We start from the raw sequence: 13,830 nt of genomic DNA on the forward strand, positions 1-13,830 counted from the left end.
GTGTTTGAAAATGTCCCTTTTCTTTCTTTCTTTCTTTCTTTTTTTTTTTTTTTTTTTTTTTTGGAGACGGAGTCTCGCTCTGTCGCCCAGGCTGGAGTGCAGTGGCGCAGTCTCGGGGTTCACTGCAAGCTCCGCCTCCCGGGTTCACGCCATTCTCCTGCCTCAGCCTCCCATGTAGCTGGGACTACAGGCGCCCACCACCGCACCCAGCTAATTTTTTTGTATTTTTAGTAGAGACGAGGTTTCACCGTGTTAGCCAGGATGGTCTCGATTTCCTGACCTCGTGATCCGCCCGCCTCAGCCTCCCAAAGTGCTGGGATTACAGGCGTGAGCCACCGCACCCGGCCCGTTTTCTTTCTTTCTTTCTTTCTTTCTTTCTTTCTTTCTTTCTTTCTTTCTTTCTTTCTTTCTTTCTTTCTTTCTTTCTTTCTTTCTTTCTTTTTCTCTCTCTCTTTCTTTCTCTCTCTCTCTCTCTCTCTCTCTCTTTCTTTCTTTCTTTTTTTTGACAGAGTCTTGCTCTGTCACCCAGGCTGCAGTGCAGTGATGTGCTCTCGGCTCACTGCAACCTCTGTGTCCCAAGCTCAAACGATTCTCATGCCTCAGCTTCCCAAGTGGCTGGGATTACAGGCATGTGCCACCACACCTGGCCAATTTTTTTTTTTTTTTTTTTTTAGTAGAGTGGGGTTTCATCATGTTGTCCAGGCTGGTCTCGAACTCCTGACCTCAAGTGATCCACCCGCCTCGGTCTCCCAAAGTGCTGGGATTACAGGCATGAGCCAAAGCACCTGGCCTCTTTTCTATATTATACTATAAAATAGTGTATTTGTCAATACTACTAATATAGATCTATACTCATAGTATATAGGATTAGACTATACATATTTTATTATCAGCAATAGGTTTCTAATACAAGCATACCTCATTTTATTGCATTTCACTTTATTGTGCTTTGCAGATATTGCATTTTTTACAAACTGAAGATTTGTAGCAATCTTGCATCAAGCAAGCTTATTAGGGGCATATTTTCAACAGCATGTGTTTACTTCACATCTCTGTGTCATATTTTGGTAATTCTCACAATATTTTAAACTTTTTAATTGTTCATATATTTATCATTGTGATCTTCGATGTTACTATTGTAATAGTGTTGTGGCACCATAAACCATGTCCAAGTAAGATGATGAACTTAACCTGTAAATGTTGTGTGTGTTTTAACTACTTTACTGACTGGCTGTTCCCCATCTCTCTCCCTCTCTATAAGTCTTCCTATTCCCTGAGACAACAATATTGAAATTAATATGATTAATAACTCTACAATGACCTGTAAGTATTCCAGTAAGAGGAATAGTCACATGTTTCTCCCTTTAAATCAAAAGCTAGAAATGATTAAGCCCAGTGAGGAAGGCATGTCAAGAGTTGAGACAGGCCAAAAAGTAGACTTCTTGTGCCAGTTAGCCAAATTGTGAATGCAAAAGAAAAGTTCCTGGAGAAAATTAAAGGTGCTACACCAGTGCACACACAAATGATAAGAAAGCAAAGAAGCATTATTTCTGATATGGAGAAAGTTTGAGTAGTCTGGATAGAAGATCAAACCAACAACCACATTCCCTTAAGCCACATCCTAATTAGACAAGGTTACAGCTCTCTTTAATTCTGTGAAGGTTGAGAAAGGCAAAGAAGCTGCAGAAGAAAAGTTAGAAGCTAGTGGAGGTTGGTTCATGAGATATAAAGAAAGATGCCATCTCCATAACATGAAAGTGCGAGGTGAAGTGGCAAGTGCTGATACAGAAGCTGCAGACAGTTATGCAGAAGATCTAGCTAAGATAACTAATGAAGGTGACTACACTAAACAACAGATTTTCAGAGTAGACAAAACAGCCTTCTATTGGAAGAAGATAGCATCTAAGACTTTCATAGCTAGAGAGGAGAAGTCAATGCATAATTTCAAAGTTTTAAAAAACAGCCTGACTCTTTTGTTAGGGTCAAATGCAGTTGTTGACTTTAAGTTGAAGCCAACACTCATTTAGTACTCTGAAAATCCCAGGACCGTTAAGAATTATGCTCACTCTACTCTGCCTGTGCTCTCTAAAAGGAACAATAAAGCCTGAATGACAGCACATCTGTTTACAGCTGGTTTACTGAATATTTTGAAGCCCACTGTTGAGCTCTACTTCTCTGTAAAAGAAGATTCCTTTCAAAATATCACTGCTTATTGACAATGCACCTGGTCACCCAGGAGCTCTGATGGAGATGTACAAGGAGATTGATGTTATGTTCATGCCTACTAACACAGCATCTATTCTGCAGTCTATGGATCAAGGAAAAATTTCAACTTTCAAATCTTATTTAAGAATACACTTTGTAAGCCTGTAGTTCCTATAGATAATAATTTTTTTTATGATGGATCTGAGTAAAGGAAATTGAAGTTGTCTAGAAAGGATTCACCATTCTGCATGAACATTCATAATTCAAGGGAGAAGGTCAAGTTATTAACATTAATAGGAGTTTGGAAGAAGTTGATTCCAAAGTCATGGATAACTTTGAACCTTCCCAACCTTCAGCAACCACCACCTGATCAGTCAGCAGTCATCCACATTGAGGCAAGACCCTCTTCCATCAAAAAGATTAATACTTGGCTAGGCATGGTGGCTCACACCTGTAATCCCAGCACTTCGGGAGGCCAAGGAGGGTGGATTATGAAGTCAGGGGATAGAGACCATCCTGGCTAACATGGTGGAACCCCATCTCTACTAAAAATACAAAAAAATTAGCTAGGCGTAGTGGTAGGCGCCTGTAGTCCCAGCTACTCAGGAGGCTGAGGCAGGAGAATCACTTGAACCTGCAAGGCGGAGGTTGTAGTGAGCCTAGATCATACCATTGCACTCTAGCCTGGGTGACAGAGTGAGACTCTGACTCAAAGAAAAAAAAAAAATTAATACTTCTGAAGGCTCAGATGATCACTAGCATATTTTAGCAATAAAGTATTTTTAATTAAGGTATGTATATTTTTTAGACATAATGCTATTGCACACAATAGACAACAGCATAGTGTAAACATAACTTTTAAATGCCCTGGAAAACTCCAAATTTTATGTGACTTGCTTTCTTGTGATATTTGCTTAATGATAGGGGTCTGAACCTGAACCTGCAGTATCTCTGAGGTATGCCTGTACATATATCAAACATATTTTGTAGTCAGTCATGCCCCAAAAGACAATGCTAAGAATACATGCAAAGATAGTATAATTATTTAAAGCAGCCAGTTCAACAATTAACCTACGGCTGTACTGTTATTTTAAATGCTTAATATCTCTCCTGTTGGAAATGGAAAGAAGCTATCATTTTGATCTATATAAACAGGAGAACTCTTACCATTTTTGTCATCATATCCCCAGTCTGGACTTGCCATTATCTTCTACTGAGTTTTCTTTTTCTGAAAACAAAAATAATACCTGAAATAAGTGACTGCAACTGTGCGTGCAGGAGATGCCTTAAATCCCTGCTTGGGCATTTTTATAGAAACTTATTTGCCCTTAATAGGCCATTATTCCATCATCTCTGCTTATCAGGAAGTACACATATCTAAAAAAGGTGTTGTAAAAAATTCTACAAGGGCTATGTTAGTTTCAATTGTTTTATTTTCTTATATTGTAAAAGAGAATTATCAAATCCTAGATTTTATAAAGCCAAGTCCTGTTTCACTCATGTTAGTAGAAGATACGGCTTAATATTATCATATATAATTCTTTAGATTTTTTAAATGAAAAATACTTTGTACACTTAAGATTTCTAACTCTACCTTTGTTAGTTACTTAAGCAATACAAGCAAAAGTAATTTATCAGGAGAATAATTTGTGTGTTTACAGGCTGATCTTAACTAGTATCATAATGTTAATTTAAAATCAGATAATTAAATTACTAATCATTTGCAATATATGTTATTTATAATGGTACATTTTATAGATGTACAGGGTAAGAATAAAGTTCATTTTGGAGCAATATTGGAATTCATAAATGGAGAAGTTTTTATTAATATTAAAGTTAAATATGGCCCAATATTTATTTGATACATCAAATAGGTCTACTAGAATGAAAGTCTTCTTTTTTAATAGTTCTATATAATTTATAAACCCCTTTCTTATTATTTTATTTCACCATCACACATACATACAAATCCTATATAGTAAGAATTAGCATTTTGTAATTGAGAGATGTTGAGGTACTTTGCCATAACTAGCAACAAGCCAAGAAGCCAAGACTTCAGCCTCCTAATCCAGTTGCCTTCTTCACTTACCTCCACCAAATGCCACAATTAATTCCCCTCCTATGCTCACAATACTCTTAAGTCCAAGTTAAGCCTGGACCAAGATGAAAACTGATGCCCATTGAATGATGAGAAGGTACACAGGACTTTTCAGGAAGGCAAAGAAAACTGATTAGAATGTGCCAGACTCTGACCAGTTCTACATATTCAAAGCTCTAAACATGCTCAAAGAAAAGACAACCAGAAAAATAAGCTTCCATAGTGATGCTTTTTTCATGCCATGATAGTCATTCCTCCTTTCACACTGTAAGGAGCTGCTGCAACCCTTGAAAGAAGAGAGGGATCAGGGTAATTTTCACCAAGGCTGACTGGAGAAACGTTGTTTGCTCCTTTGCAGTTAATGATGGTGCATTGTCTTATACGCAGAGTGGGCTGTGGTCATGAACATCCACAGAGTGGGAAGAGACCCAAGCTCCCATTCTATGGCTTCAGTAAGCATAAGAAGATATTGTTTAAAAGGGAATTTTTTTTTTCAAAGTACTGTTTTTTGAAGGCCCAATAGGGATCAACTGCTGTGCTAAAAACTTTACGTGCATCAACTTATTTAATTCTTATTATAACAAAATTGGGCATTAAAATCTGTGTTTTCGGCTGAGATGGGAGGATCTCTTGAGCCTACGAGTTCCAGACCAGCCTAGGCAACAGAGTGATACCCTGTTTCTGAAAAAAAAAAATTGCGTTTTGCATTAAAAAAAATTGAGGCTTACAGAGGTGAAGACACCTCCTCAGGGTTACAAAGCTTGCAAGTGGCTGTTTGTATCCCATAAGCCTAGGGTTTAAACCTAGATCTGTCTAATTCCAAAGCTAATACATTTTCTCAACCTTTCACTCTCAACAATTGTCCACTGACCTCCAGTTGATTCTGTTTTCCGGAGGATTGGATTAGGTGATGTAGCTTGGTTTGGCTCAAGATGACCAAGAGTCAGGCTTCATCCTTGGGCTTACTTCACTCTGGAGGCTCATGGAGTGACGGGAGCAGGCTACCCTTTGCCAGGTAATTTGCCTCCTAATATTGTATACTTTGTAAAAAGTAACTTTAGCTTGAACTGCTCTATTAATCAACAAATTTGAAAAACAGCAACCCCTTTCATTACTTGATTATGTGATGATTTGTTACATGAATGCTTTAACATCCATATGGAATGGTAATTTATTTAAAGTTTTAGGTACAGAATGACACTGGACCCTAACTATTATCACCTTTTATTTTATTATGTACCCAGGGTGTGCTAGTGTACTGCCTCAGGCAGAAAATTATATAGAGAAAGGATATAAAGTTTAACGAGCCTTTATGAGTCCAAACACCCTTCCCATTTACCTTTATCCCTCTTTTTCTGCCTACAAATTTTGCTTCTCCCAGCTGAATCTATGCCAAATTCAAGATGTTTAATTTTGTATTCACTTCACTTTCACCAACAGTCTCCTCCCAGTATACTTTTCCAGGATGATCTTTGGGCTACTTTTGCCTACCAAGAAGGAGTTTAATCTACACAGCCTCTGCTTATCTAAACTAAAAAAAAAATATATATATATATACACTTTTAAATTTTATATATATAATTTAAATTCATATGTAATATAATTTAATTATATATTATATAGAATATGTAGTATATAATATAATTTAAATTTATACATATATATTATATATTAGATTACTACATTTATTTATTAACACTAATTAATTTCACCTAAAGATTTTTTAGTACCCAAAATGTGTTTCAAAAAAGCATTTCTTCAGTGTTTTTAAGTATATATTTAAGTCAGTTTTAAATTATATTTAAGAGCCTTAGTATTTCTTATTTTAACTTTTGTTCTTCTACTTCCTTTGATACTTTTCATCTAATTTTTATTTTAATATTTTAAAATTAAAAACATGAACTCTTCTGGAAGCAAATAAATTATGGTGAGTTTCAAATTTAAATTTGTACTTAGAAAATAACTCTCTGGTATAAAAGGAACAAAAAGTGAAAAAAAGTGTCATCCATGCCTAGTTATGGGCGAGATCTGCTAAATGCCACTGAAAGGAAAAATCCACACCTTGGCAGGACCAAATTCCAAAAAGCCATAGCCGTTCTACAATGCTTAGAGTTCCACAACAGTAAGTGGCTTTCCTGGGATTCATATTTTCCCTAAAATGAGGAAATATATATTGTGAAAATAAGTGTCATTGTTGACTATTAAATTAGGCCTGACTCTCACATTGCTTCCTAAGTTCCCTGCCCCTCCAGAAATGGTATCATTTGGGGTGGCAAGATAAATCTTATTTCCAGTGGAGAAGTGGGTCATGGAAAATGGTGATATTAGCCTGGACATTTCTGCATTGAGACAACTAGACATTCTGATTAATCAACTGAAGTGGCAGGATGGGTTATCTGGATTTCACAGTTATCATTTTCTCTCAGTTGGGCTTTCTCATCACCACTAACAAAGTTGTGTTAGTAACTTTATTCCTTCCAGTGTTTGTATTTGTCTCCATCCATACCGAGCTTGTTCCCATTTTAGGACCTGTGTGCTTGCTGTCCTACTGTCTGGGTTGCTCTGTACCCAGACCTTTGTACAGCCTCAAATATCTCCTGCTTAGATATGACTTTCCTGAACTCCAAATTCACATGTCCCCCTTTTCCCAGTTACTCCATTATATCATTCTGTCTTATTCTTTCATAGCATTTGTCGCATCTTGAAATTATCTTGCTTGTATTATGAAATTAATTTACTTAATGTCTATAATCATCTCTAAAGTGGCATCTCTATGATATGATAAAACCTTGATCATTTTTTTTCACCACCATGTTCTCTTCACCTATAATATGCCTGGAAAACAGTGGTACTCAATAGACACTTATAGAGAGGATAATTAAATGGTCATTTTAAATTTAAACTGTTGTATATTTTTAAAGATATAGAAGAACAGAATGTTTATCAGGGACTATGCTTACCCAAGTGCACTGATCTGAACTCAGGTTCTGTGGTACATTGATATTTGGGCATGTGAATGAGCTTTGCTATACTCATGTTTGTTTTTGGATTAAGGAAAAAGCCTTTCCCCTCTCAGTTCTATTAATGGGAGGAATGAAGTGGCCCGTCTGTGTCTGTCAGTCATTACTGGGAGAATGAGAACACTGATCTTTGTAAGTGTCAAGTTTTTGACACTTTGTAAGTGTCAAAATCTAACTCTTCAAATATAGTTTGAACTTTTGACATATAAATTTCAAAAATCCGTCACTCTTATGGCTTTTATTACTGTAACTAAAGAAAAGTTTCAACCTTTTATTTCCTGTCTTAGAACATTTTATTTTTAATGCAGTTGTTAACTCTGCTAATGAGTGTTTTTTATTAACAACCAAGTCAACTCTTTATATGTAATCATTTTAATACATGCATAGAGGCATTCACAATGTCTTACAATTTCATGCTTTTGAAAATATTAAGTTTTAAGTATGTCTCATTGACTGTCATGCTTATTGAAATTACTGGCTAGAAAGACACACACATTCAGAGAATGTCTTGTGAACTTTTATGCTAATAATTAGGAATCTCTTCTATTGCATGAAGGATAACTTGGGCAGGCTAATAGTACTATCCCCAAATTTGTTTTTAAAATTGAAAATATACTATTGTATCTTATCTTCTATAACTGTTTGGGAAACAAATGAGTCTTTATAGAACAGATGATGACACTATTAAGTAACATTTTCCACCTAAAAAGAAAATAACATGCATTAATGATTTATAAATCATAAACTTCTGCCAGATGTGGTGGCTCATGCCTGTAATCCCAGCACCTTTGGGAAGCTGAAGCAGGTGGATCACCTGAGGTCAGGAGTTTGAGACCAGCCTGGTCAACATGATGAAACCCTGTCTCTACTGAAAATACAAAAAATTAGCCAGGCATAGTGGTGGGCACCTGTAATCCCAGCTACCTGGGAGGCTGAGGTAGGAGAATCGCTTGAACCTAGGAGCCAGAGGTTGCAGTGAGCCAAGACCGTGCCACTGCACTCCAGCCTGGGCAACAAGAGTGAAACTCCATCTCTAAATAAATAAATAAGAAAATTCTGCACTAATATAAATGATCAACATAAGCCTCAAAAAAAAAAAAAAAAAAGGGTTTGATTTTAACTCTCAGGCAAATAGATGATGATATAAAACAAAATAGTTCAAATATTGCATGTGGCCTGAAATTCAAACACTTGCTTCATAGATACCTGTTTGCTGTATGTTAGACTAAATCCTACATGTAAATATGAAAAAAGATAAGTTCTCAAGTGTAAATATTAAGTGAGGTGAAGGTCAGTTCTATTAGTTACCTTGTTGTAACATCCTTCATGCATCTGTTTGGGGGTTCTAGCTATCTAAAATCTTTTTAAGATTTAAAAAAAATGTCTTCTTACTCCTGAAATCAGCTTTGTTAGCTCTCAAATCCTTTTATCAAAGACTAGATTTCTAAAATACATGTGTAATGACATGTCTTTTCTTAATCCAGTGGGTTCCCAATGTGTGGTTTGTAAATCACCTGCTTTGAAGTCACCTGAAGTGATATTAAAATACAATGTGTGTGTCTCAACCAATCCTTTATTTTTGTGAATGGCCTTGGCCAGTTTAGATGATCAACAAATAAGCTCTTTTAGTAAGTATTGGTAGCTTTGTTAGTGGTATCTGGGAGTTAGATGACTCCACACTCACAATCTAATTACCAAGAGGTATATTTCAGTGAAAGCAAGTCTTCAACAATCAAATTTCCCAAGTGTACATGTGTTATAAGCAAACAGCCAGAAAATAGTCATATGACTTGCCTGTTGTTTCAGGTGGGCTGGCTGCACGTGAGGCTCACCAACGAGCACCTTGCACGAAAAGCTCACTTCAAACAGACGTCAGTGACATCAAGACCTCTTTTGGGTCAGGGAGCTGGGTTCAGTGGGGCTTAGACCTCACATACTCCATCAGTGTCATTTGAGTGCTGGGCTTCTCCACTCCTATGTTCATACAAGACATTTTCTGGGTCCATAAAATTTTTCCTTCTCAGTTACTTCTCAGGTACTCTTGATACCACTAATTGTATAAAATTCTTTCTAACATTTTTTATAGTAAATAACACAACTTCAGGTGTTGATTTCAGTACAAATAACTAAGTAGCCACCTCTGAAGAGGGCAGGTCCTGATTAGGACACTATCAAGCATTCCTATTAGGCATTAGATTATATGAACAAAAGTTATTTATACTGAAGTGATGTATAATTATAACACTACTGAATCAAAATCTCTGCATGCAAGACCTGGGAATGTATGTTTTTAACAAACATTTCCAGGTAATATTTTAAAAACATATTTGTAGACTTTTACAAACATTTTAAAAAATCCTAAATGCTGTTTTCTTGACTTACTTTCTCCTTTAGGAAGAATACTGAATTAATATTCACTTCAACAGCCACTTCAAAAACTACTCTCTGTTTTTCCAAATGAGATTTCTCCCCATAAAATTTCTTGAATTTTTAATGCTTTTACTAGTACCTAACTCCAGTGAAGAAATTTTTTTTCATTTATTTTTTGTGATGCCCTTTTACCTATTGAGTCGGTATGCTAAATACAGGGTGGTGACTTGCTCTGCAGTAGTTTTTAAATCAAATGCTCAAGTCAGAGCCATGATTAAGTGAAGACAGGTACAATAACTAAATGCGTTCTAGTACTGGAAATATCAATTGTTGCATGCAGGAGATTGTCATTTTAATTTACTTTTATCTGATCTTTGTCTTAGTAGATCTATCAAAGAAAAGTGGCAAGAGCACTATTTGAACTAAGGATTTGCAGAACGACTCATTACTCAAGGGCAGAGTTCACAGAAAACGTACATTACAGAGGTCTTCTTTACTGATCTTAAAAGAGTAAACAAAGACATACAATGAGGATGATGTAATATCTACAATGCTCCTTTAGTCTCTAGACTGTTTTTTGCTTCACAGTTATTTTTAAGAATTAGTATTAACTGTAAATTTTTTTATCTGTCTAACCCAATTTCTTTGAGTAATGCTATTTCTTTATGATAAACCTGGGTTAATAAGTATAAAATACCTAAAAATATTTTCTAAATGAGGATTAGCGATTAATGCACATAGCAGATGCACAGTAAAAGATGGTTTTTACTTTTTACTGAGTGTACTACTACTAATAGAAAACTGTGGGCTATGGTTGAAACTGAAATGCAGCCAGGTGTTAAGGAGGACACAAGGCTATGTCTGAGCTTCCAAGGACTGGATGATGCACATTAGCTGATCAGCCTTGAAATCAAGGGACATAATCCGACCCCCTCATCCTGGAGTTTTTCTAATAAATGGGGAAGGAATAAATGGAATGATTACAAGTGCTTTCTGATTTTTAAAAAATCTTTTTATTTTTAGCTTCTACATGAAGGACACAACAGGTGCTTTTAAAGAAAGAAATAGATATAGTTTCTTTTTAGAGTAACCCAATAGAATGAGACCATTTTACTCCAATATTTTCTTTACTCACATGATCTTAATGTATAACTTTTAAGAAGTTCAGAGGCTGAGAAAAACAAATATCAGTATTTCCATTTCAAAAGGAAGAAAGAGGCTTTTACAGATGAGAAAGTTAAGCCACTTGTCCAAAGTCAGATGAAAGTGTTAAAAGTGGAATGTCAAGTCTTTAAACTCTGGGTCAAGAATTCTTCCCACCATGGTAAATTATAAAATCAAACTAACAATAACTTTTTCATTACTTTTTACTTTATTATCACAAAAGAGTTTAGTCATATGGGAAACTATTACCTCATAACATCATTGTAGTTTCCCTAAAACAGACCCTATAACTTTGGCTTGATTTTGTCCATGGGCGTTGATGATGGGGTATAGACCATCATTATCTTCGGAGAGAATGCATGCTGCATGCTGTGGTTTTTGCATCTCCACAGCCAGCCTGCCCAGCCCACGAAGCTATCACATGCATCCCTACTGAGGCTCTTCAGGGCCTACCATTCCCACATTTGTGTGGAGAGACCAAGCTACTCATGATCTATGCTTGCTGATTCCAGTGTAGCTGGTGAATGCATATTCTACATTTCCACAAAAATCCACTTTATTTCTTCCAGTCCTAGGTGTAAAGGATGGAACAAAATAGATCCCACAGGATGGAACAAAATAGATCCTCCTCCCTTCTATTTCTAGAATAGGAAGGAGAAAAAAGCAAAATTATTTATTAGGATCTTCACAGCAAAATTTCAGAAAAGAATCCTGTCCTCTTAGCTAAAGGCAAAATAGCAAGGTTTGAATGAAAGTCCTTCCTGATCCTATTTCCTTTATGCCAAAGATTACTTGGGCAATTAATTTAGCCGGTCAAAGTCATGTCTTATTCTGAATTTCCTGTTTTACTTTCTAAACATTTTTTTTTTCAAGTTGCTCCAGGAAAATAAGAGTTACCTAAACATATTAAATAAGTAGATTCCTAAGATGGGCTTAGCTCTAAGTAAGTGAAGAATTTTCAGGCCTCTTAAAGATCTTTGATACCATGTAACTCTGTCCTCAGTGACTCCCACAGAAAGAGTGCAAGGCAGCTTCTCCTGTGGTTTCTTAGGGCTCTTTTAGCTTCTGGAATCAGAAAACTCTGGAGAGGCTGCTTAGGCAACAGTTTTCAAGTGTGACTTGAAAAGCTCTGCGTTTCAAAATTCCAGGGTTATGAGTGAAAAGGTGTTGAATGAAAGGCTCTTAATTGCATCCCCTTGCACCTAGTTTATCTGGCCCTGTGATGGAGTTCCTTAATATGCACCACCTGGACACTGCAGTCGTCCTAATTCCTTTAAGACTGTCCCGGACTCTGCCTTTAACTAGTTGGTAAAGTTCCACATAGCCTTTGTGCAACTGCCTGAGGGTTGCAAAATGAGGGGATGACATGTTGGCAAGTGCCTCAGTTTTCCATCATCACCCAGGAGGCAGCCAGAACCGGTCTGGTGAGAAAGAACTCCAGGAAAAACACCTCCCCAGGTTTGTGTCAATAACGCTTTTAAAATGGAGATCCGGGGAGTCCAAAGGCGTTCTTATGGGCCTCATAGACTAAGAACCAAGCTCAGTCAGAATGAAGCTTATTAATGTGGACTTCTTAGAATAAATAGGGCTGATTTTACGCAGTGATTCGATCTGGGGAAGATGAATTCTTGGCAATGCTCTCAATTCCTCCTGTTGGTAATTCCTAGGGGTGCTTGCTAGCCAGGGTTCACGTTCGATGTTCTTACAATGCAATCTTTTGTCGCTCCTATCTCAGGCTCCAAGAGTCCTCATACAGTCCTCTGCAGAGCTGGACAGGATTTTACTGCGTGGTTGCTTGCAGCTGGCAACAGCTGTCGCTACACTTTTTTATCCACATTTATTTTTGTGTGTTAAGATTGTGTTTCTAGTCCTCCCCCAACTTCTGATACTACATAAACAGTGCCAAATCGTTTGCTGGCGCACATGATATTATTAGTAAAGGCCAGTGGCTTCTTCCAAGGGAGCATTGACTGTTTACGTCGTGGCTTTATGTAGCCACTTCTGGGTATGGCACTCACTGTGGCATTTATTTTGGTTAATGTTTTTCAAAGACTCATTTTGACTTTAAAATCAGAGGCGGCAAATGAAACTTTGTTTAAGGATTCATGTCCCTAAAATGTAATGTTGGAGTGGTAAGGAAAAAATCATCTTTTAGCAGCAGCTAGGTATAAGGTATAATGAAGTTTGCGGAAAAGAAAAATAGGGTTTATTTTATTAGATCCAACATTGAAAACACTGCCCTAGCGTGATGGACATGCCTTCTGTATGAGATGAGTATGACATCCACTCAAAAAACAGCCCAGTGGGGAGAGAAATGCCAGCAATAATAGATGTGACCTTTTAGTGCCTTGGCTATTGGCATTGCCTGAGGGTAATCCTAGATCACCCATTTTTCCATTTGGATGTAGCTGAGACTGACAGGGCAGGTGTCCTGCCTAAAGCAACTGATTTACTGATTTACGAGCAGCTTTCAGTCTCCTTCCTACTTGCCTCTTCCAAAGTGAACTTGAAAATCCAGTTCTTTTCACTACCTCTGCAGAAAACCTAGAGGCAAGCACAGGATTTATTCTTTGTTACTTGTAAGGCTGCTGTTGGAGTCATGCAAAGGTCGATGATTAAATGACATACCATAAAGATTGTTAGTATTGTTATTAAACCCAGTAGGATTAAAATGCAGCTACTGACGAAAGACTTGAACTGCAGTGTCTAGATGAAGCTAATTTGAACACAACTTAATCCCCTCATCATAATATGAACAAGGAACAAAACAAATGGTACCATGGCAGCTGGACACTGTCTCAGGCACCACAACTTCTGGTTGTTGAAATTAGCTATGGGTTGATTTTGTAACTCACAGTTACATATTACCATTAATGTCACCAACCTGTCTCGTTAAACACCAGGTCTGCACCCAAATCATTCAACCTAACCTCATGGGGTGGATGAAGAAAGTGTGTTTTGAACTCAATGACC

The 13,830-nt window shown here is 37.0% G+C and overlaps 1 protein-coding gene across 3 annotated transcripts in view; it reads right to left on the reverse strand.

The window, feature by feature from the left end:
• CA1 (carbonic anhydrase 1) overlaps nt 1-13,830 on the reverse strand; it is a 52,556-nt gene that overhangs the window by 11,451 nt on the left and 27,275 nt on the right. For 2 of the 3 annotated variants that reach the window (XM_008001002.3, XM_008001003.3), the window contains one exon: nt 3,373-3,433. In XM_008001002.3, coding sequence (XP_007999193.3) covers nt 3,373-3,409 — 37 coding nt within the window. In that variant the 5' untranslated portion in view covers nt 3,410-3,433. Of the gene's footprint in view, nt 1-3,372; nt 3,434-9,117; nt 9,298-13,830 lie in introns of all 3 variants that reach the window. The other variant, XM_038000329.2, reaches the window with a different exon arrangement.

Source organism: Chlorocebus sabaeus, chromosome 8 (genome assembly GCF_047675955.1).
Source record: "Chlorocebus sabaeus isolate Y175 chromosome 8, mChlSab1.0.hap1, whole genome shotgun sequence".
Classification (NCBI taxonomy): Eukaryota; Metazoa; Chordata; class Mammalia; order Primates; family Cercopithecidae; genus Chlorocebus; species Chlorocebus sabaeus.